Genomic DNA, 24703 nt, shown 5'->3' on the forward strand with positions numbered 1-24703 from the left:
ATTTTATATATTATTAATTATATAATTTTGTTGCGTGTTCAGAGAAAATAAATGTGCTATTTTCATACATCATTTGCAAATAGCAATCATCTTATGTCATATGGACTGAACTTTTTTAATAAATAAAAGGATTACTTTCTCAATATACAATACAAATAGCATTAGCTTTTGTCTGTACCATATAAATGTTAGTATGCCATGTATGATTCAAATTTCAATTCTTGTAGAACACAATGTCACGGCTACAACTGGACTTTATAGCTTCTTCCAAACTGTGTACACGGTCAAAATCCACCTTGAAATTTACCATCGTAATGTTATCTTTTCCAGTATCGTAATCCTGCGTGATGTCCTCAACTTGAAATGACTGAAGCTGCAAGGGAAGGGAGCGGAATGTTCATAAGTTTGTCGATAAATCTAAAGGCTAACTTTCGCAGGGAATCATAAAATGCAGGCACAGGCACAGGCACAGGCACAGGCACAGGCACAGGACAACTTAATGGAAGGTTGGTTTTAGAAAAATTAAAAGATTTTGAATCAACCTCTTATTCAAAAAAGGTAATCAAAAGTCAAATTCAAAGCAAGGGATGATGGGCACTGTTGCTGATTCTCCCACAGAAACAAGACAATTGCTTTTTCTTGGAAGAACACAGATGAGATGGCATATATCACACTCATGCATCGTCAAGTCAAATTAAAGAAGATTTTTAAAAGTCATACAGAGAGAGGTAAGCGCATAGAAGTTCAAAAGTATCAGAAAACTGGACAAATGAAAAAAATTGAAAATCTACTCAGTAAAAGATGACATTTTCTTCTTGTCCATGCCTCAGCTATTCAAGCGAAGTTAGTGCTTTCATTTCCTTTTTAACTATTGCAAAACTACAAAATCTCCTTGTGGTAAGGTTGGGTTTCATATCCAGCATATCTGAACATTATTTTCAAAAGTATTCTTCAAGATATTGTATTATATAATGGATATATGTTAGGTGTTGTTTTCCTAAAATAGATATTTTTAATGTAAATGTTATCTCATTGAAGAATTTAATGAGTAAGTAATATCACATCATAAACACGGTTATTTTAATAGTGGGTCTCTTTAAAACTTTTACACCATGGAGATTTAAGTTAGAATCTAATATAACATTCTTGGCATGATGAAAAAGCTAAATTACAAATTAAAATTATGTTGCATGATGTGAAAATAAGATGAAAATATGTTTTGGAGGAAAAAGAGTAGAAATGAGATGCAATGTTTGATTTGATTTACAGGGATGGAAAATAAAACTAAACAATGCAAAACAAGTTATAAAAAGTAGTCAATGGATCTGGTCTTACTTGATGGTACAGAACTCCCAAAAGATCAAACGAAACCTCCAATCCCATTGGAACCTACAGAAAGATTAAAAAAAGAAAAAGAAGTTTGATTTTGCATGCACATGCAACCCTCTTAAGAATCCTTGAAAAACTGAACCACGAGCATGGATATGTGCAAATTATACTAACATCAATAACTTTTCAGAAAATTTCAGGTGCAAAAGTAAAAAAAAGATTAGTTATCCAGGGATAGTTAAATACTTTGCATTTTACTGCACAAGTTGGGGCATTTCTCAAGCATTCTGAAGCAACCCCTCCATAAGCTCTAACTAGTCCTCCAATTCCTAGTTTGATTCCTCCAAAATACCTAAATGTACAGAGAGAAAATGATCAGAATCAAGAATTAGCAGATACTCCATCAGAACAATATTCAATTTTTTGAAAAAAAATTCAATATGACAGACTTCCTCCTATATCCCAGAGGATTTTATGGAATCAATAACTGACAAAGTAGAAGTGCCAGTTGTTTATATATATTTTTAAAAAAACAAGAAGAAGTTTAAATAGGGTCTAAATGCCAGGCAAAACATGCAATCGCAGTTCCAGGACATCTTTTAAAAAATGGAACTCAAATAGAAAAGAAAATGACAGAGTAAAACATAATTTCATACCTGATGACAACAACCATAATTCTATCTATCCCGGAAGAGGCAATTGCAGACTGTATTGGCTTTCCAGCAGTACCAGATGGTTCACCATCATCATTACTCCGAAATTGATCTCCAATCTAGAATTAAGACCATAAGAATTGTCAATCGAGAAAAGAAAGATAACAATAAACGTCAGTCATCAGCTAATATCCCTATTATCTACCCTTCACGTAAAGATTCAGTAGACTTTATGCTTTCCACAAACAAGTTAACAAAATTTAAGTACATGAAAATAAAAATGATGATAAGTTATCTAGCAATTATCTAGCAAAATGGAATTGTAGACCCAAAAACAAAAAAAAAATTGAGAGAGAACAACTAGGCATGAAAATATGATTAATCAAAGAAGAATTCTCGTGTTGCAATTAAATCTCTGCATTTTGATGAGAATATATATCTTCCATTGCAGTCACTAAAAGATGCGAAACCAGTCATAAAATTTATTCCGATGCAAAGTAGGACGATCAAATTAAAGGAGTGAGCTAATTTTGCCAAGAGTGAACCACCACATTCCGCACTTCTCATTACTCACGACCAAATTCTGTCTCAAGTCTTGATCTTTCCTCCTTTATTGTGAATCTAGATTAGACTATTTGAATAATTCACATTGGGGTTGCACTGAAGGGCTTTAACAAGCAAAAGCTCCACAACTACACTAATTACACAAAAGGTGTTGGAAATTATTATCCATGTATATAGATACAAAGAAATTAAATACCTGGTAAGCCCAACAATTATGAGTAGCACGTGGATCGCGAACCTACACAGAAATATCCCATCAAAGAGAAACGGGGGAAGAATGATTAAGCAAGTTTCAGGAGACGTATCAAATACCACAGATCAAATTTAAGCGTCCTACACTCCTACTCATAAAAGGGGGAAGGCTCCAAACCCAGAGACAAGGGAAGTTACCTCGGACAGAAAAGAGAAAGAGGATCGTTCATCGGAAACTGGCCCGGCAATGGCAATGAATTTGCTTTTCTTGATTTCTCTCTCGAATGTGACTCTCTCTTTAAGGGTCGTGAATGCACCTCCAACAGGGTTATTGGTAGGTTTAGAGGAGGAATAAGTAGTAGCAGCACGACTAGTTGTGGTCATTTGTCTGTTAATCGAAAATATGTGCACTGACAATATGATTGCGGAGGACGAAGTAAGGTGGTGGAGATGAAAGTCGTGGCGGAAATTGTTGGGATTTAAACGAGGTAACAACAGGGAGGAATAGAATTGCGCCACCTGCATAGGAGTGGTGATGCTTGGAATCGCTGACGCCGGTGCAGGGAGGTGGAAAAGAGAAGCGTTTCTATTCAGAGGATGATGCACGGATGGCCTTCTTTTTTCTTTTTCCCCTCAAATTCGAGAATCTCTCGTGGTGCTCTTGAACCAGTAAAAAATAGTAGGTTTTATATCAAAAATATCATTGAAGGTAAATAATATTATTTTTTTATTCTCGAAAAAATATCATTTTTCATCAACGAGGCTCACACTATATATATAATTAAATAATATATGACATCTAATTTGAATTTGGATAAGACTTGTATAAGATTCAAATAGGTTTGTATGTATATAAATTTACAATAATATATAATTTTAATGGCAAAAACTTGTGTGAGACGATCACATGGATCGTATTTTGTGAGACAGATCTCTTATTTGGGTAATCCATGAAAAATATTAATTTTTGAGTAGGTCTCTTGTGAGACGGTATCACGAATCTTTATATTTGAGACGAGTCAATCCTACCGATATTCACAATAAAAAAGTAATACTCTTAGCATAAAAATTAATACTTTTTTCACGGATGATCCAAATAAGATATGTGTCTCACAAAATATGACTCATGAGACCGTCTCACACAAGTTTTTGCCTTATTTTTTATGTTAAGGCTGTGTTTGGTTCATGGGATTAGGTGGGTTTATGATTATTAAACCCACCTAATCAAGCGTTTGGTATGATTTTTATTTAACCAACTCAATCTCTCCTCCTATAAATGATTAGGTTATATTAGGTAGGTTAAAATAATACATCCTCACTCCCTAGGATTATTTATCTCACTCTTAATCCATCATATTTTTTCAATTTTACCCTTCTCCTAAATCCAAACTTACCACCACTTCCTTCCACCGACCGTCCACCAACCCTTGCCGCCGGCCGATCGCCCACCGCCGCCGACCGCCGCCTCCTCCTCCGGCCGACCACCGCCGCCACCACTTCCGGCCGACCGCCCCCACCGCTTCCAGCCGACCGCCGCCGCTGCGTTCGGCCGACCGCCGCCGCCGCTTCCGACTGACCGGCCGCCACCACCGGCCGACCACCGCCCCCGCACCGCCCCCGCCGACACACAAATAGAAGGGCAATTTTGTCAAATCATCAAAAAATTATTAATTATAACATTCTTATTTATCATACCAAACATAATATTATTTTATCATTATATATTATATTTCTACTTCAATAGTTTTTTTTATCATTTCTCTCTTAATCATTTCATTATCCTATCCTCCAAACCAAACGCAGCCTAAGAGTATTACTTTTTTTATGAATATCGATATGGTTGACTCGTCTCACATATAAAGATTCGTGAGACCATCTCACAATAGATCTACTCATTTTTAATAACAATTTAAATAAAATAAGAGTAACTTTGATATTGAATAAGAAGATGGATCTTGACACCAAGTTTCTTTAGTATAAATGCCACAAGTTTAATACTATATATATTAGCAAACACGCGTGATACATGTGTTGTGTAATTTGTTTTTTTTTTCCAGAAAAACAGATTTGAAGAGAGGATAAGTTTTTTCCCTTTACAAATAGTTTTTTCAAAAATAATAATAATAATAATAATAATTTCATTACTCAGTTGAAGTAAGAGGGTTAAATATATAAATTTAGTCGCGTGTTTTGACGTGATAATGGGGCAGGGAAATGTTGTTGTTGATCAACTATATCTTGTTTTGATGGTGTTCAGCTACATTTCTTGAAATCCTCCCAATTTTTCCCTATACCCAATTTCCTCTGTAGAAGTTGGCATTGGAGCAGATGGGTTAGGAGGTTCAGTCTCTCTTCTGAAGCCCGACAGCTTGTTCGGAGAGATTTCCATTCTTTGTAACATCCCCCAGCCATATACCGTTCGAGTTTGTGAGCTGTGTAGACTCCTGCGTGTTGATAAACAATCTTTTTCGAGTGTTCTTTAGATATAATTTCATGATGGCCGAAAAATATTAACGAACTTGCTGGAGGTAGTTAAACTTGGTCAACTTGCCCACTAGCAACACATGTTTTCTCCATTTTGTTGTCATTTATGTCGAGGGAAGAAATATCTTTGGAAGCTTGAACTTAGCCAAAATGTCCAACAAGATATTTTTTTTAATGCAGCTTAAAGAATCAAATATTCGCGTGAAGCAACTGGAGTCCGATATTACATTCCATATTGGAAAACACGAGGCGGGGCTAGCTTTGAGTCAATGGTGCAGCTTATTTCGGTGATCTGAATCAACTACAAAGTCTGATACGAGCTGGAGCTAATCCCAACAAGAGAGATTATGATGGAAGATTAGCCTTGGTAAGGAAATTATTTGTTGTGATTTAGTTACTCTCTAGAGTAAGTTACTCGATTTGGTTCGCCAATGTATAATGCTTAGTCAACAGCAAATTCTTGTGTCACAAGGTAGATTAAACTCTCATTCCAATAGTTAATGAACCTAAAGATTTTCATTGCTGAAAGAAAAACAATATGTTTAGAATAACTTGTTTCCTGTTTCTCATTGGTAGGATTTTGAGTTGTGTTCTTTATCTCTTTCCGGATCATTATTGACTGCTGAAATAATTTATAAGGCTTTCCTTGAGAGATTCATCGTGCAAGAAGGTGTGGACATCAATTCTGCAGGTAAACTACGGAAATGATATTTTTTAGATGCATTATATTTGTAAAACTCGTACTCAAAATGCTGCAGAGACACTAATTTTTTGTGTGTTTCTGAACAGATAATTTTGAAGTGCACCAATACTTGAAGCCTTCAAGAACGGGCATGACAGAGTTGCTTCTTTGCTTTCCAGAGAAGGGGGCGTTATTGCAGTAGTTAATGCTGGTAGTTGCTTGTGCTCTATGGTTGCGAGAGGTGATTCAGATTTGCTCAGCAAGGTGTTATCATACGGCATAGATCCGAACACTAAAGAATATGATCATCCAACCCCACTTCATATAGCTTCGTCCCAAGGATATAATTTAACGATGTGAATTGACTGATTCTATGAATCATGTAATTATGTGCTCTTTATGTTACTGAAATGCAGCATTTTAAGATTATTCCTCATTTCATAAAATAAAACATGGTTTTTAAACATATTGGCATAATATGTTGATTATATGTATAATTGAGCACGCATTTATATCGAGTCATGACTGTGCTCTTTCCAAGATTTTTGTTTACTCTTGGATGAGTTATTTAGACATCATAACCGAGTGTGTGTTAGCGTCACACTTCTGATGACTAGCGGAAGGACCGAACAGTTCTACAGTTCGTACATGAGTTTAACCCAGTCCTTCAGGCCTGCTGTGTTATATTTTGTGATTCAACATCAGGCTATACATGTGGTTTTGATACAGTTGTATCACTCAGGAATGCGATACACTACTTTGAAAATAGGGGGATTTAATCCTAAACAGTTTTAAAAACCCATTTTTTATGTTTTTTTTCCTATTTAGTGACACCAAATAATTTCGTAGCTTCAAATTTCAAAAAATATTATATAAAATTTCAAAATTAATCTCTTGTTAACTAGCACGATCTTAGCCACATTGTTGAAAATCATAAATTTCCAAAATTATCGACTCCATTGAGATATCATAAATTGATTCTCAACACAGATAAGTCTTAAATGTATTGTCGCCTAAATTTGTTTTTCGGGGTTTTTTTGCATTTATTTCTACGCTACTTTATATATTTGACACTAATATCACATAATCAAGATTTGGAAACCGATCAACATCACAATGTACATTCATGGCAGCTACTAATATCACATAATCAAGATTTAAGAAACCTTTGCAAGCATTGATCTGCATCTAGTAGTTGAAAGAAAGTGCAGACTCCATGATCGATTAGTTAGAGCAACAAAAAGAATGAAGGCACAAAGAGTCGGCAAGAATTAAATTACATCAAAGAACTGCACAAGAAAGAACAGAGATAAAGGCAGCCAACATTGTTTTTAACATTTTCACCTGCCATCAGCCGATGTGAACGACTCGGCAAATCCATACGGCCTCGTAGGTATGCTTGTCTGCGTGTTATCCAAGCTCGGAAGATGGGACGAAGAAGAGGAGTCCATATGGCTTCTACCCTCAAATGCCTGCCATTTCTTAAGAGCTTGTGGAAGTGACATATCAAGGTCGATACCATGTATATCATCAGAGCTTTGATCCGACGGTTTCCAGAGTTCAACCAGAGGAGAAAGAACATTTACAGCATGGCCCATGTCAGGTCTCTGGTACGGCTCTCTTGCGCAGCAGTGGCGAGCTAGCTCAGCGACAGTGCTGATGCTTGCTAGAGTTTCCTCTGTGAGGTCGATTGTGGGGTCAACGGCTTTATGAAATATATCCTTGTTGAGTTGCATTCTGCGGAACCATGTTACGAGATGCATGCTCTCTTCAGGTTGGCTTTCGTCTAGTGCCTTCCTTCCCGAGATAAGTTCCATCAAGATCACACCAAAACTATATACATCCACTTTGGTTGTCACCCTACCCGTCACTGTTACACGTGAAAATATCAAGAGGAAATCATTTGGCTTGTGCTTGAATATTTGAAAAAATGTCTACGAATTAAGTTCTTGAAAGACAGGAAGGATGGATGGATTTCATTATCTGGTAGGGATAAAAAGTACCCTGTATTGTAAGAATAATGATATGCAACAGAAAAACAAGATATATACAGTAAGATTGGGTTGCTACTCACAATGCCAGAGAGCAAGCACAGAGTGCTTGATTTGGCGTTAGGTCCATTTCATTGGGATTAAGCTTCTTGAAAACATTCTGGCAAAGGTAATACTAAAATCTAGAGATTTATGCAATGTATCACTGAGTAACATGCAAGGTCGATTCAAAATATCCCATCGTCCACATGTCAAACATTCTGACGACATTTTCGCAGAGTGAGAAATTTCATGGATAAAAGTTTACCTGCATATTCTGGTGCCAGGTATCCGAAAGTTCCAGCTACTTTTGTTTCAATGGAAGCCTTCCCTTCCGGAGCAAGACGCACAAGCCCAAAGTCTGCAACTTTAGCTCTCATATCATCCCCTAGTAATATGTTAGAAGGCTTCAGATCCCTGTGTATGAAGCTTTGATGGGCTAATCCATGGAGGTATTCGACACCTCTAGCAACATCTAAGGCAATAATCAATCTCCTCGTCCAATCCAATGGTTGCAACCCTTCACAAACCCAGTTGAATAGATGCCCACTTAGTGTGCCTTGTGGCATGTATTCATAAACAAGAAGCTTTTCATTTCCATCAAGACAGTATCCAAGAAGGGCAACAAGATGCCGGTGTCGAACCTTAGACAAAACAGAAATTTCGGACTTAAACTCAGCAGACCCTTTTCCAGTGATCGCTCCATGCTCCATTCTTTTCACTGCAATCTTTGTCCCGTCGTGTAGTTCTCCTTTGTAGACGGTTCCGAATCCTCCTTGACCCAATATATTATCAGAACTGAAATTGTTTGTCACATTTTTCAGTACTTGAATGGAAATTACCATGTTTCCTACTTCAACCATTTGAACCTCACTCGTTTCACTGGCAGAAACTGTATGAATTTCACTAACACCGTCACCAACACTTGATCCAGCAACTGTGATCTTCACACTCTCGTTATCCAAACCTGAATGGCAAGGATGTATTACCGTAGCATTTGGACTTTGCACTCTGCTGAATCGCTTCTGTTTGTTCTTGTACAGACAGAAAGTGGCTAACCAAACCAAACAAATGACAAAGACTCCCCCAATCACTGAAAACACAACTACTCCAATCCAATTTCGAGATCTCTCACGACCCTTTTCCAAATTACCCCCACCGTCAGATCCAGAATTTGATGAACCAGCTGAACCAGGGGAACTTGAGCCATTTAAATTCAAATCTCTCTCATCCTTCCCGATATCTGGATTTCCATCAGTTTTGACAATCACGTTACTTCTGAAACCTGGTATTTTGCCTGAAAGCTCATTATTAGACACGTCAAATTCCATAAGCCCGGTTAGAGTGGCAAGCTGTTCCGGGATACCGCCAGTAAGATTATTTTTAGCAAGAACCAATCTCTGCAGCGATTTAAGCGCGGCATAATCTGGAGAAATGGTACCTGTAAGCCCCATATTCTCAAAATTTATGACGGTGATGTTCCCTTTTTTACAAGTGATACCCAACCAATCAGCGCATGGATTATTTCCTTTCCAATTCTCAGAAAACTTTCCAGGGTAACCCATCGATTTCACTATAGAGAGCAACAAATCAACTCTAGGATCACAATCACCGGGCTTTGGTAAGCAAAAACTATTAGTATCATTCGACATATCAACAGAAACAGACTCGTTAAAGTTTGGAGTTGGCCCTTGCAGAAAGTTATTTGTCAAATTAACAACCTTTAATGACTCAAGATTCAACAAAGATATTGGAACTGGCCCCGTGAACAAATTGTCCCTCAAGCTCAACGTTTCCAGATTCTTCAAACCCGAAAAATCAGGCAGGGGGCCGGAAAATACATTAGAATGCAACCAAAGCTCCTTCAAGAATGTCATGTTCTGTATAACATCGATTTGTCCACTGAGTTTCTGCCCATTTACCCACAAAGACTCGATCTGGGACCCGCTAAAACCCACCGGCAGTTCACCCTCCAAATTATTGAGAGCCAAATGTAAGTTTGTCAAGCCCGGAAACACATCCGGGCCAAGAAAATCTGGAATCCTTCCAGTAATATTAGCAGAATTAGCCGAGAAATTCTGAAGAGTTGAGGCATTTCTAAGAGTCTGTGGGATTTCCCAAGCAAGAAAAGGATTGCCATCAATCTCAACAGACTGCAAAGAAGACATGCCAGAGAAAAATTCCGTAGGCATGAAACTGAAGTGGTTGTTACTAAGCATCAAGACTTGCAGTAAACTCAAACCTTTTAAGCTTGGTAAAGGACCAGAAATGTTATTCCACTGGAGCTCCAGGCGTTCGAGATGAGTTAGAGAAGAAAGCTCCGGAGGTAGTGTACCTTGGAGATTCTGGTGCCCAATTTGAATCCGGGTGACCCGGTTCTCAGAGCACACGACGTGTTTCCACTTGCAGTAATTCGGATCGGACCACCCGAGTGTATCGGGCGGGTTGAGGCTTTTCTTGAGGGCCAACATTGCTGAGGCTTCTTCTGGAATGGTTTGAGACTCGGTACATAGAAATGCTGAAAACGAAAGCAACCCAAGAAACAGAACTGACGAAAAGCCTTGAATCTTTAGCCAAGAAAGGCTCTTCATTCTGAAAGATCCAGGCTTTTGTTTTCCGTTCGAGAGAACTAAAGGACACAGGAACGAGAGAGCCTTTTCTGGGCTTCTTTAGGACACAGACGCTCGACTCTGTCACTACAAAAGCAGAATCTGAGGAGGCTTCAAAAGTTGGCAGATTTTAGACGAGCATTGGATTCTTCTAGTGGAAGGTAGGGTAAGGGAGGGGAATACAAGTGAATTAAAACTCGTGATAGAAGGAAATATACATTGAGAATGGAGCTGGAGCACATGGAGCGATGGACCCACAACACCAGAAAAGTTTCAGAAAGACGATGCGCTTGGAACAAAGAAATGACAGTGGTAAAAGGCTGGATAATGAGTGGAGTGGCACCATGGGCCACATGCCAACTTGGGTCACCTTACTCGCCATGTTCAGAAATGTGCGGGAAACAGTAGAAAACAATTTGTGTGAAGAACGTAGTATGAAAATGAATTTTTATTTGTTTTTTTGCCCAAAAGCTTGTGCATACATAGCCATCGAATCCATGTGCATAGATAATAATTAATAAACTTAAGCTGAAACTGTCATCATTGACTCAAGGGTCAAGAGAACATATGTCCCCTGACGTGATGTTTTATTTTGGAAATTGATATAGTTAAGTTGCAGAGCGACAATAATCTATCTATCTATATCTATATCTATATCTATATAAATATATAGATTGAATTGTGAATTTTTTTTATTATACTCATTAAAATTGTACTCTAATGACACTTTGTCTTCCTTTTATGTAATTAATTAATTATTATTAATTCATTCACTAATTATTATTTATTAATCTTTCACTCAATTTCATGGCACGACTACAAATAATATCAAAGTATTTATTCAACAACTAATGATTCGAATCAATATGTAATAATATTATTTATAAATTTAATTTGTTTTGTGAAAATACCTTACAAATAATAGTAATAGTGTTATACATTCTTTTATTAAAATAATCAATATGCAATAATATTATTTATAAAATTAATTGGTTTTGTGAAAATATCTTACAAATAATAGTAATAGTGTTATACATTCTTTTATTAAAATAAATAATACAAAAAATTTATATTTAACAAAACAGAAACATTCTTTTATTAAAATAAATAATACAAAAAATTTCAATATATAATAATATTATTTATAAAATTAATTGGTTTTGTGAAAATACTTTACAAATAATAGTAATAGTGTTATACATTCTTTTATTAAAATAAATAATACAAAAAATTTATATTTAACAAAATAGAAACATTCTTTTATTAAAATAAATAATACAAAAAATTTATATTTAACAAAATAGAAACATTCTTTTATTAAAATAAATAATACAAAAAATTTCAATATATAATAATATTATTTATAAAATTAATTGGTTTTGTGAAAATACCTTACAAATAATAGTAATAGTGTTATACATTCTTTTATTAAAATAAATAATACAAAAAATTTATATTTAACAAAACAGAAACATTCTTTTATTAAAATAAATAATACAAAAAATTTATATTTAAGAAAACAGAAAATAAGAAATTATAAATTTATATGTATAGGTTTAATCTATATCTATATCTATATTTATATACTAATAATCTATATATTTTTAAATTTAAAATTAATTACTTTAATATTTACATTGACACCAAATTCACAGGAAATCACTATCATAAATACATGTTTATTTTTTTTTTTGTTTTTCATCTACTCGTTTAATAATAATCATTAATATATTTTTATTTTTAAATTTAAAATTAATTACTACATGTTTTCTTTTTCATATATTCTTTTAATAATAATCATTAATACATTTTTATTTTTAAATTTAAAATTAATTACTTTAATATTTACATTGACATCAAATTCACATAAAATCACTATCATAAATACAAGTTTATTTTTTGTTTGTTTTTCATCTATTCATTTAATAATAATCATTAATATATTTTTATTTTTAAATTTAAAATTAATTACTTTAATATTTACATTGGCATCAAATTCACATAGATCACTATCATAAATACATATTTATTTTTTTGTTTTTTTCATCTGTTCATTTAATAATAATCATTAATATATTTTTATTTTTAAATTTAAAATTATTTACTTTAATATTTACATTGACATCAAATTCACAGAAAATCAATATCATAATGTTATAAATTTAAATAAATTGTTAATATTACGAACATTAAGCTAATAATGGGAAAACGAATAGAGATGAGTGTGATTAAATAAAATTAAATTATTAATAAATATTAAGGTCATATAAAACATTTTTTTACCATTTAGAAGGTAGATATATATAGATTACTTATGTATCAACAAAAATACGTGATTGAGAGAAAATGTTTATATGTAAGTGATTTCATTGCAAACATTTAAGTTATTTAATCAATTTTCAATATATTATGCTAAATACATATTACTAAATAATATATTATCTATTAATTAATTTATTAAATATATGACTTTCATTTGTGATCTTACTATTATTTTTTTTTTTTGTTTTACAATTTGTCATGTTAATGATGTTATTTAAGTCATTTTTTTATCTTAGTTTAATAAGATCATTAATAGTGTATTTAACTCAATCAAACTAATTATTATTTTAATTTACTTTTAAATTTAATTTTAATTACTTAAATTTATATATTGTCGTCAAATAATAATATGAAGACAAAGGGAGATGAGTCGGACTGAATAAAAATAAATTATTAATAAATATTAATGTCATACAAAATTTCTTTCTCCCATTTAGAATAAAAATATTTTCAGGCTCTTTATGTGTCAATAGAGATATGTGATTGAGAGAAATGTTTGTCTGTAAGTGATTTCAAACACTGTTTTTAAGTTATTTAGTCAATTTTTATATAAATACTGCTAAATAAATATTACTAAATAATATGCTCCATTTGATCATTTTTTGTTCTTGCAATGAGAGAAGTTTTTTTACCCTAGCGTTAACATGTTTGATTGTTATATGTCATTTGTATTGATCATGTAATTGTGTTTGGATTGTTTATGTGATTTGTTTGTTTGCACAAAGAAAAGAGAAACAAAATCAAATATCCAACAAAAATGGTTATTTTTCAATTTTTTATTGTTGAGATATTTTGTTAATTTTTAAACACATAATGCATGTTTTCTGTTTGCTTAGATTACTTAGTTTGAAGTGACTTACAAAATATTAAAAAAATTGAAATATTTCTTCGTTTTTAACTTATGTCTCAGAATATCAAGAGATAATATTTTTTATTTATTGGGGCAAATGTATTTCCAAACTTCTGTCTATAAATCAATATTTAATTTTTTTACGACATTATTATATTCTCTAATCAATTTTTTTACTTAGATTGATATAAGTCATTTTAATTTGAGTTTTTATTTTCTTGCTTATATTATTTTTGTAATATTATTTATTATGAAAATAATAGGTGAACTACAAAATTTGGTAGGTCTAAGAGTCATCTGATGAACGAAAAATATGGATAAATTATTAAAATATATAATATCCAATAGATTTTTGGCATGCGATTTTGTTCTAATTCAATGATTATGCATGATTCTAAATTTTAATTATATCACAAGTTAACGCATGCTTTGTTGTTGCTATATATATTTTGTCAATAGTATAATATTTTTCTATGGTTTAAGAAATATTGTGTGACTTTAAATTATATTTTTACGACTGTTTTTCTAAATGGTTTTATTATGATTTCAAGGCACCATTTTTCATTTGTGTTTTTTTAAAGAAGTGGAATGAATATCTATAAAACGATGACATTAATAAGGTGTCTTCTCTTTATTTGAAAAAAATATTGGAAAATTTATACAAATTGTGAATAATATGAGTTAATATTTAATTTGAGAGTGATTTATGCTTTTTATTGCTCGTATATACTTCAATTTCTTTGTTATTGTACTAAATAAATTATTTTTAAACTTTGAGTTATCATTTTTTTTTATCGAGGTTGTTTGTGTTATGATTTTTTTATTCGTTTTGGTTAGTATTGTTGGCGGTAATTGATTTTTCTGATATTATATGATGTGCCTTGTTGTTTATATAAAAATAAGTATGAAAGTATACCAATCAAAGCCACGTATTTTGGGTCTTCTGTTCTACGAAGAGAATAATAAATGGTTTCTGTAAATTATATAATTTCTTGGTTTTTCATACATATAGTCTACGAAATGCGTCAAATTTTGAAAAAAAAAAAGTTAAGACAAACATAGTGGATAAAAAAAAAAGACATGTTAAATAAAAAAAATAATGTTGTGTATTACTATGTTGGGTGGAATAATTGTCCCTGCTTGGTAGAGCCGTCGAACCGTGGTGCTTGAGCTGCTGTGCGGTTTAAAAGATTTGAGTTGCACCATTACTACTAGCTATAGCTTTGGTAAAGAGGCAAGCGCTCGGCCCTACAATTGGTATCAGAGTCAAGGTCACGGGTTCGATTCTCATTGATTGCAAGGAGTGCAATTATTGGGAGGGATATTGTCGGGTGCAATAATTGTCCCTGCTTGGTAGAGCGGCCGAACCGTGGTGCTTGAGCTGCTGTGCGGTTTAAAAGATTTGAGTTGCACCATTACTACTATCTATAGATTTTGGTAAAGCGGCAAGCGCGGTCCTATATATTATGTCCTAATTTCTGTATGATATAATTCAAGCACATTTTTTTATAGATATTTGAAATTAAATCTAACTAAGTAACATGAAACATATACATATATATTAAATCATATTTAAAGCGAAATATTAAGATCAAGAATGATTCAGATTTAAATTTAAACGAAGCACAATGAAGAAGAAATTGAAGAATTGTATGTGTACGTTAAGTGTTATATATTGATTATGTTGTTACTTCATGGTTGTGCGACATATGGATGTCATATAAAATATCAATATTTCTCAATAAAATAGTTTTCAAAAAGAAAAAATTCTTCATTCAGAAAAAGAAATACATAAAAAACAAATTGTGCATAATTCTCATTCTATTTATAATGGTATGAGAACAATTCTAAAGCTTTGTTGACACAATATAATAGATCAATTTTGTGTATTTTATTGAGACATTAAGTCAGTTTCACTTTATTTCCTCCAATATTATCTCGATATATTTCGATGTGACTACGAGATTGTTTTTGTCTCTTTTTTTAGTCAAAGTGTCTAACCAGCTAATTCATAACATATATGATGGTAGCATAGAAAACTCCTCGTCAAATAAATTCACTTAGCCAACTATTGAAATTCAAATAAAATTCTACAATATTTCATCAAATTAATTTTGACTATCATAAAATGCTCATGAAATCTAAATGGTTATATTATTAGAATAAGACAAATACTTTGACATATATTTGAATGATATCTCATATGCATATCTTAATTACATTATTCGTATCTCTTCTCAAGATTTTTAAAATACAATAATTAATTTTGTATATCGTTCCACAAGATATAAAATATTATAAAACAAAATATAAACTCGATAGAAGAAAATTTGTTTTGTTTCAATAAATAATACAATATTATGTTCTAAACGCAACAAATGAGATTGAAACTATATCATCTTTATGACAAGATGCACGCAATCATTATTTCAAAGCTTTCAAAAAATGACGATCAATATGACTTTCTTGAATTGCGTCAAATTAAATGAGGACACAATTTTAAAATATAGCCATTTGAAGATATTTCAAGTATTTTTCTCACAATGATTGAGAAATAGTTGTTAAAAATTTATTAACCTTATAGCTATATGTTAATAATATTGATACTAAATATATAAAAATGATATCACAAATATCACAATATTTGAAGAAGGTGCAACACCATTCATTGATTTTGTTGTTGAAGAATATATAAGTTATATATACTTTTAGTCACAGTGAAAACTTATCGCGAGTAAAAGCATTTTTTCTTAGGATTTATAGTTGATGATTGTCAAAAGCTGAAAAATCATTTAACAACAAAAAAGATAGTCGGAAAAATAAGATTATCAGATAAAAACAATGTAGAAAACCGAAAAAATGTCGTGATAAAGAAGCAAACTATGAGCATGTCAGATCCCGGATAAGGATTGTAAATAACATAATATATGTTAAAGACGATCAGATACTTACTGAGCATACCAAAATAGTTATATGCATATTATAACAAACTACGACAAAGAGTTGTTGAGTTCTCAAAATCAACCAAGAAGCATATTGGAAAGTGTTTCGAGTGGATAAGATAATTTCTCTTATTCATATACCGTCTATGGTCATGATTTTTTATTTTTTATGGCTTAGTTTGTTTCAGTTGATAAATGTTACTAGCCATGTTTTAATTCATTTAAATATTATCAAAATTTCGTACATATATTTTCAACAGTTTAGGTTTTTACGTGCAACGCACGTGCATTTTTCTAGTTATATGAAATATATGAAAAAACAATGTGTGCATAATTCTTATTTTATTTATAATTTCACGATAACGATTTTAAATTTTTGTGAACACAATAAATCTATTTTTTGCATTTTTTTAATAATTTGATACAATGAGTCAGTTGCACTTTATTTTCTCTAATATTATTTTGTTACATTTCTAGGTGGCTAAGAGGTTGCTTTGTCCTTTTTTATAGTCAAAATGACTAACTAGCTAATTCATAATATATATTATGGTAGCTTAGATAACTAATCGCCAAATAAATTCACTTAGTCAAATAGTGAAATTCAAATAAAATTATATAATATTTCATCAAATTACTTTTGACTATCATATAATGCTCGTGAAATCTAAACATTTGTATTATTAGACGAGCTATTGGACAAGACAAATACTTTGATATATATTTGAATGATATCTCATATCCATACCTTAATTATGTTATTCATTGTCTATTCTCGAGATTTTTAAAATTCAATATTTAATAATATTTAATTTTGTATGTCATTCCACAAGATCTAAAATATTATAAAACAAAATATAAACTCGATAGAATAAAATATGTTTTGTTTCAATTAATAATATAGTAATATATGCATGAGACACAACAAATGAGATTAAAAAATATCATCCTTATAGTATGATGCACACAATTATTGTTCCAAAGCTTCAAAAAATGACAAAAAAGACGAATTTCATGAATGACGTCAAATTAAATGATGACATAGTTCTAAGATATTTTCATTTGAAGAGATTTTCAAGTATTTTTCTCCGTAGTGATTGAAAAATAATTGCTAAAAAATTATTTACCTTATAGCTAGCTATATGTTGATAATATTGATACAAAGTATATAAAAATGATATCACAAATATCACGATGTTTGAAGAAGTTGTGACATTATTCATTAGTGATATCGTTGAAGAATATATTGATTATATGTACTTTTAATCATAAGTATATTTTCTTAGGAATCATAATTCATGGTTATGAAAACTGAAAAACCATTTAAGAACAAAATAAATAGTCGGAAACTCTACAAATATGTATGTATCACATATTTAAGAAACTGATACACTTGGAGAAGTCGGAGGACGTCGTTTGAAGAAGGATGAATCCACGAGTTTGAATCAACGTTATTTTTCTATTCGCAATCTATAATCACAGGTTCCATCGCAACATCGCTCTCTCTGTTGCAAATTTCAGGGCCAACGTCAACAACTCCTCCTCCCTGCAGAAAAAATGTTTCCATTTTCATGAGCCTCGGTGTACATCAAATACTACACGCTCTAAAATACAAAAATTAATTTCCCTCCTAGTTAAGGTTACTATGTTCACCCAAGACTCATCCGAAACACTTGCCTTGGCAATATTTCTGAAATAAGTGCTAGTGTAATTTCCTGTCGGAAACAGAGCTTCAACGAGATCGGCCAAGACTAGATGAGGTTGAGAGATAGCTCCGTCGTACCAATCTTCGTCATCGTGCGTGTAGAAAATTTGAAGTATCACTATCAACAACTATTACATATATATTGAGACGTTTAAATACTAAAAAAAATGTCGTCGAAGGTAATACCGAGCGCGACTGAATTTTGATAATATCTTTTGTCATATCTCCACAGGCTTTGTGAAGCCATGAAAGCGAAGCAAGATTGATCCTCCACATTCAAATTTTGCAGAAAGGTGGAGGCAGTGTAGGACACTGCTTCAGACGTCCTGGTTTCATCTATCACCACATCTATAGTCTAATCAATTATTTTAAGAGAAAATTAAATTTTCATTTGAAAAAAAATCCAAAATAATATGCATTTTTTTTTTTTAAATTTCCCAGTATATGTAATTTGAGTAAAATAAATGAGAATCAAGGACATTGATGTAGTTACTGACACATAGGATGGCATTGAATACATCTAAGTCGTCAGGTACAGAGACGTTATATGTAACTTTATTGATCGAATCGTCGACATTCTCCCCTCCTGAATCCTCCACATACTGCATGCATCAAGATTAGTAATAAAAGAAGTTGAAAATTTAAGTATATAAAATGAAAATATGCATAAAGTATACAATAGATATCAATTTTATTGTCCAATTTTAGTCTTCTTTTTTTATACAGTCTGATGTCTGTCACCATACATATAAGTATTGTGTTAGGAAAAAGTTAAAATTGAAATTTGACGACACGTATGTATCATCAAAATTACAAACGAGAGGATACTCGATTATGATCTCAAAGCAATTGATGAATATATGTATATGTATATATATACCTTCAGCTTGTATTTATCTTTTGTAAAAGACCACAGGCCCTGCACCAATCCAACAAGTATTAAATAAAACATAACACCCAATTCACAGAAAAATAATTAAAACATATATATTGAACGAGCTCACGTTGTTGTAGTCCATCCAAGCGACTATGGGTTTGAACGAGGCTTTTTTGTTCATTGCTGCTTTGCTCAGGCACATGTAATTGCTTTTGATCTGGATAATTAATTAAAGATTTTGATGATAAATATTCTTCAAGTCCTGCAGGAAATTAAATTCAAGTCTTATATATTACCGCATCATAGACTTGGTTCGCCCTGGTTTCTAAATTCGCAAAGACTCCCAAGTACTTGATCCACTCAGCTTGCTGCACATTTCATTAAGTGAAAGTTTTCTGTGTTTCTTGATCAAATGGTGTATGTAAATAAAGGTCATAATATGTATGACCGAGCGCTTGTCGCTTTACCAAAAGTTATAGCTGGTGGTAACGGTGCAACTCAAATCTTTTAAACCAAATAACAGCTCAAGCACCATGGTTCGATCGCTCTATCAAGCATCCAATATAATATATACACACACACACACATATACCTGCAAAGGGGTTTCCTCACCCATTGGAAGAAAAGTTGCAAAGTTGCAGGATTGCGATTGATCGGTGTTGCTGATGAAGTGAGCCACAAACTTGGTGAGTGATAGAGGTTGGGTTTTGTTGATCATTTGAAGTTGACCATTGTTGTATAGTTTCAGCACGCATTCAGAAGCCACAGATTCTGATGTGATTCCCTTCAAAATTCCAAGTAAGCCTAGCAGCTGAATCAGTGTCAAATATAAACCAAGTTAACTAAAATAATTTCCCAAAAAAAATATAAAATTACTTTAACAGCATAGCAAAATCTCACCTCGAAAAAAGAAACTGCTCGTATAGCAGGGAAAAAAAAGAAGAAGAGAAAAACAATTAGTAATCAAGGAAGATATATATGCCATTAATTAATTATCAAATCGGCATACCTGGAAAATTTAGCGTATCAACTGAAAAGTTAGCTAATGGAATGACGAATGAGTTTATCCGTGACGTGCAAAATTTTGTTTTACCAGCCATTCTCGAATTATTCTACACAAAACCATAAATAACATCAAAATGTTCGGTTTTAGTATCGAATATCGCCATCAAAACGTGAATCATGGTACCTGGATGAGGAGGTAACTCCTGCCATCAAGTCCGTTCTTGATAACTTTGAAAGTTTGGCCATAGTATATGCGCAGATACGCAGCATCTTCCACTTGTGAAATGTTCCCAACTTGCACTCTGGGATTAGCTGCATTGATGCTCACTATTTCATCACCTCCAACCACACAATACCATGTCAATATGAACATCAAAACATGAATCAAAGATTTGAAATTAAGCTGCCAAGAAGTACTAGCTGGTGATATTTCAGACATTTTTTATTTGTAGTTAGAAATCGAAAAAGAAACTAAATTCCCATCTTTAGACTCTCTCTGTTAGCTGATTGAAGTATGAAGTTTCTCACAATAATTTATCATCTCTATATTTACAATTTACAAAGGCCGGCCACGTGAACCCTTTTGCGTGCAAGTTGCAGCTTTAGGAATGGGATATTGCGGATACTTAATTTGAGATTATATTTGGTGATTAATGAATTTCAAATAAATTCGATATCGGAAAATTTGTCAAGGATTGATGTGAGATCCAATTGCTCGGAAATATCCAAGAAAATAAATTTGAACTTACATAGTTGGGTCACGTGTTGTGGTCCATGTATGCAGGCACAAGAAGTAGCAAGATAGTTGAATTTGGTTCGTGAATAATTTGAATTCAAAGGTGATTGAAGATCCGTGAATCAAAGTTGTCATCTTCTTCCCATCTATTTATATTTCGGCTTCCAGTTTTTTGTTTTTTTGCACAACATATATATAATTTCTATTCTATTACAATAATTTTTTTCCATTTATACAGACACGCCTATTGGAAAAGGGGTCGGACCAGACATGACTTTTACTGACCATTTTATACTTTTTGTAAATAATTCTTTTTTTTTTTTTAAATTTAAATTGATTGAATAAATGTATTCGATAGAGAAAATGCCTGAGTTCGATCCCGAGTGATATCGAAAAAACCTCACACATCCATACAATAAAAAAGAAACTGACTACTTGTAAATTTCTCATGTACACTAACAACAAATAAGAAGGTATACAAATATTTTTTTTTTCCCTGTTTAAAATATTAATGACAGCATTTGAACCGTTTTCCAAAAATTGTTGTAAATAGATATTCACTTCATTAACTCCATCCTAAATGGATAAAACTTATTACAAAGAAATAAATATAATCGATCGTTTCTGATAAATTAATTAAAAAATGGGATGAAAAAAAAACAGAAGCGGGATGAGAATTGTTTCCCACCATTAGTTAGAGCCCAAAATGAATCAAAATAATAGGCCCAAACAAAAATATGGAAATATGATGCAGCGGTCCAAATTCTTAAATTCGACGTCTTTGATCTTTTATATATTTAAATTAAGGCAAAAACTTGTGTGAAACGATCTCACGGGTCGTATTTTCCAAGACAGATATCTTATTTGGGTTATCCATGAAAAAATATTACTTTTTATGCTAAGAGTATTACTTTTTATTGTGAATATCGGTAGGGTTGACTCGTCTCGCAGATAAAGAATCGATCGTGAGACTGTCTCACAAGAGGTCTATTCAAATTTAAATATTAAAATTAGGCTTTTATAGATCATTTTTGATCAGTTTAATGAAGCATACATTATTGTCTCACGAGAGGTCTATTCAAATTTAAATATTAAAATTAGGCTTTTATAGATCATTGTTGATCAGTTTAATGAAGCATGCATTATTAGATAACGAAAGAAAATATTTTAGCTAACCAAATTATTTTTTACGATCACACGCTAAATTAATAATAATAAAAAAAAAACATAACAAATTATTAAAAATCAAGTCGCTCACCTATTTTTATTTTATAAAAAAATATTAAATAACGAAAGAAAATATTTTAGCTAACCAATTTTTTTTTGTCGTGTCGCTCCTCAGCGAGTACCTCGCTCTCTTCAAAAATAGTTTTTTTAATAAAAGGAGAAATGCTTGTCAGTCATGGCTTTAATTTTTTCGTATCCGAAAAAAGATCTTGTCCAATTTTCAGCTGCAAACACATACAATAATACAATATATGTCCTTTTACTATTTGTTTATCCTTTTCTTAGTTGGCTTTTTTCCAAAGAGACGAGCTAGAAAGTTCACACCCATTCGACACCTTGCACTTTAACACACACACATTTATACATCCCCACATCAGACTTCTCCAAACTCCCATTTTAAAAAAATTAAAATAAACTTGTAGGCAGAAAGAGTAGGTCCACATATTTATGGTCAAGAAAATTTATATATCACGCATAAGCGAGAAAAATTCTAAAATACGAAAATAAAATTGAAAAACTGAAAATATAAAATGACAAGTATTCGAAAAATAAGTGGTTTTGGTATTAAAATTTTACAAAAACGACTTTTGTAAAATAGAAAATCACATTTCGAATTTCGACCCTTAAATAAAACATGCATAATTTAGATTTAAAATAGCACCACCACATTTCGAAAGAGGGCTGTCAAGTGTGTACACGTGGTGGGTCGATGGAAGTGGGGCGGCAAGTGGTGGTGATGTGGCTGAAAAGTGCAAAAAAGTGAGCTGTGGCTGAAATGTAGGCCATCTCATCTTCATCCTCATCTACTACCACTTTCTTTCCAATCCACAACTCTACCCTTTTTTAACACGCCACCATATTTTGCCCTAAATAAACACACATGAAATTATTAATTTTATTTTGTATTGTATTTGAGATTATGGGAAATTCTTTATTTCACATATTTTAATAAAAATAATTTCAATATATATTATTATCATCATTTTGAGATGGGAATTTGATAATCGTATGGCTATAAATGATATAGGTAATATTATTATTATCATTTTGAGATGGGAATCTGATAATCGTATGGCTATAAATGATATAGGTATTTGTGTGTGTGTGTGTGTGTGTGTGGGGGGGGGGGGGGGGGGGGGGGGGTGCGAGAGAGATACATACCCCTTGACAAGAGACGGTAACCAATTAATAAATATGGGTGGACCTTTATGATTACCATTTCGGGACTACTATGAATTCCCTACATCTGCCCACAAAAATATCCCCACACACTTTCTCAACAAGTTAAAAGTGGATAAAATCGATATTCGTCACCTAAATCTGTAAATTTGATATAGTCAACAAGTGAGAAATTCCATATTAGATAATTTAGTAAATCTTTTGTTTGGCGGTATCACGTATCTTTAATCGTGAGACATATCGATATTATCTTGATTTATAATAATAAGTAATATTTTTGACATAAAAAATAATGATGATCGAAATAATAGATTCGTCTCGTTAAATTAATTGATAAAATAGTTTATTATAATTTTTTTCATAGAAAATTTAACCTGTCGTCATGGGTTATCGAGAATGTATCTATATAAAATAACATATTTAATGTTACAATTAACTAAATCAAAGGCTCTACTTTGTAGTCAACTGTCCATTCGATTTGTGTTCCCACTCATTATCGGTGGGAAAAGTGCGCAAAAAGTGCGTCACGATCCGTGAAAAATAAAGCGTCCGGTAGGATCGCGACGCGTGTCAGGCAATTTGTGGCAACTGAAAATACACTTCCCGACTTCGAATTCTCGGGATATTTGGTAGCACACTTTCTGGATAAAACAAATATTTGATTAAAAAATATATTAAAGATTTGGTAGAAATAAAATATGGGTTCGGCCGGATTGAGGTGAGGTGTTTTTAATCTCATATCTCGAATTTGAGATCTTATCTGTTTATTATAGCACTGATATTAGTTAGAAAAGGTGAGTTAAAACTCGACTCGATTTTTACTTTGATCGTGTTCGAATATTAACTCGAGTTGGGTTCGAGTTTTAGTTATTTCTACCTGAATAGCTACATGTATATATTTTTTAGAAAAATATATAAAAGTATTTTTGTCCTTATAAGTACAAAATTTAAATATTAAAATTATGCTAACAATTCTGAGTACAAATAACTCGATATTTAAACAAATCGAGTTTAAATTTTAAATTTAATATTCGATCCAATTCGAGTCATACTTCAGCCTACAAAAATAAAATGGATTCCAGCTGGCATAATAACAAAATTTTGAGCGAATCACCATTTAACTAAATAGAAGTATATCAAAAGTAACGTCACTTTACTGTTCAGAAGTATAAACTTGGCGAGATAGATTAATGGATAATTAAAAACAATTTATCCCATGTACTAGTAAAATGGTAAAAAAACTTTTGTGAGACGATTTTGCTGGTCGTATTTTGCGAGACAGATATTTTATTTGGGTCATCCATTAAAAAATATTACTTT

The 24703-nt window shown here is 32.3% G+C and overlaps 3 protein-coding genes and 1 pseudogene across 3 annotated transcripts; 1 reads left to right on the forward strand and 3 right to left on the reverse strand.

The window, feature by feature from the left end:
- Positions 1-86: 86 nt before the first annotated feature.
- On the reverse strand, positions 87-3400 carry LOC142523354 (uncharacterized). Its single transcript, XM_075627127.1, has 6 exons — positions 2937-3400; positions 2743-2784; positions 1986-2101; positions 1576-1681; positions 1336-1389; positions 87-373 (listed from the first exon to the last, which is right to left on the reverse strand). The coding sequence occupies exons 1-6, from the start codon at positions 3261-3263 to the stop codon at positions 215-217; spliced, it is 804 nt and encodes a 267-aa protein (XP_075483242.1). The 5' UTR covers positions 3264-3400; the 3' UTR covers positions 87-214.
- A 1996-nt stretch (positions 3401-5396) lies between these two features.
- Positions 5397-6265, forward strand: LOC142523373 (potassium channel GORK-like; annotated as a pseudogene).
- Positions 6266-7099: 834 nt separating this feature from the next.
- Positions 7100-10862, reverse strand: LOC142522235 (receptor protein kinase TMK1). The gene is made up of 2 exons (XM_075625455.1): positions 8203-10862; positions 7100-7774 (listed from the first exon to the last, which is right to left on the reverse strand). The coding sequence occupies exons 1-2, from the start codon at positions 10523-10525 to the stop codon at positions 7245-7247; spliced, it is 2853 nt and encodes a 950-aa protein (XP_075481570.1). The 5' UTR covers positions 10526-10862; the 3' UTR covers positions 7100-7244.
- Positions 10863-17900: 7038 nt separating this feature from the next.
- On the reverse strand, positions 17901-20880 carry LOC142523365 (uncharacterized). The gene is made up of 11 exons (XM_075627140.1): positions 20426-20880; positions 20246-20348; positions 20137-20150; positions 19829-20047; positions 19533-19604; positions 19364-19453; positions 19240-19278; positions 18857-18961; positions 18546-18714; positions 18328-18441; positions 17901-18196 (listed from the first exon to the last, which is right to left on the reverse strand). Exons 1-11 carry the CDS (start codon positions 20678-20680, stop codon positions 18114-18116), a joined length of 1263 nt encoding a protein of 420 aa, XP_075483255.1. The 5' UTR covers positions 20681-20880; the 3' UTR covers positions 17901-18113.
- Between the last annotated feature and the right edge of the window lie 3823 nt (positions 20881-24703).

This window comes from Primulina tabacum, chromosome 13 (assembly GCF_025594145.1).
Source record: "Primulina tabacum isolate GXHZ01 chromosome 13, ASM2559414v2, whole genome shotgun sequence".
NCBI lineage: Eukaryota > Viridiplantae > Streptophyta > Magnoliopsida > Lamiales > Gesneriaceae > Primulina > Primulina tabacum.

Coding starts and splice junctions, on each gene's coding strand:
- LOC142522235 (XM_075625455.1), bottom strand. CDS start 10,525: ATGAAGAGCCTTTCTTGGCTAAAGATTCAAGGCTTTTCGTCAGTTCTG. Junction 7,775..8,202: donor CCTGGCACCAGAATATGCAG/GTAAACTTTTAT, acceptor CACGTGTAACAG/TGACGGGTAGGGTGACAACC.
- LOC142523354 (XM_075627127.1), bottom strand. CDS start 3,263: ATGCAGGTGGCGCAATTCTATTCCTCCCTGTTGTTACCTCGTTTAAAT. Junction 2,102..2,742: donor ATAATTGTTGGGCTTACCAG/GTATTTAATTTC, acceptor TCTTAATTCTAG/ATTGGAGATCAATTTCGGAG. Junction 1,390..1,575: donor CTTGTGCAGTAAAATGCAAA/GTATTTAACTAT, acceptor ATCTTTCTGTAG/GTTCCAATGGGATTGGAGGT.
- LOC142523365 (XM_075627140.1), bottom strand. CDS start 20,680: ATGTCTGAAATATCACCAGCTAGTACTTCTTGGCAGCTTAATTTCAAA. Junction 19,605..19,828: donor GTGAGGAAACCCCTTTGCAG/GTATATGTGTGT, acceptor TGAAATGTGCAG/CAAGCTGAGTGGATCAAGTA. Junction 19,454..19,532: donor CGAACCAAGTCTATGATGCG/GTAATATATAAG, acceptor TTAATTATCCAG/ATCAAAAGCAATTACATGTG.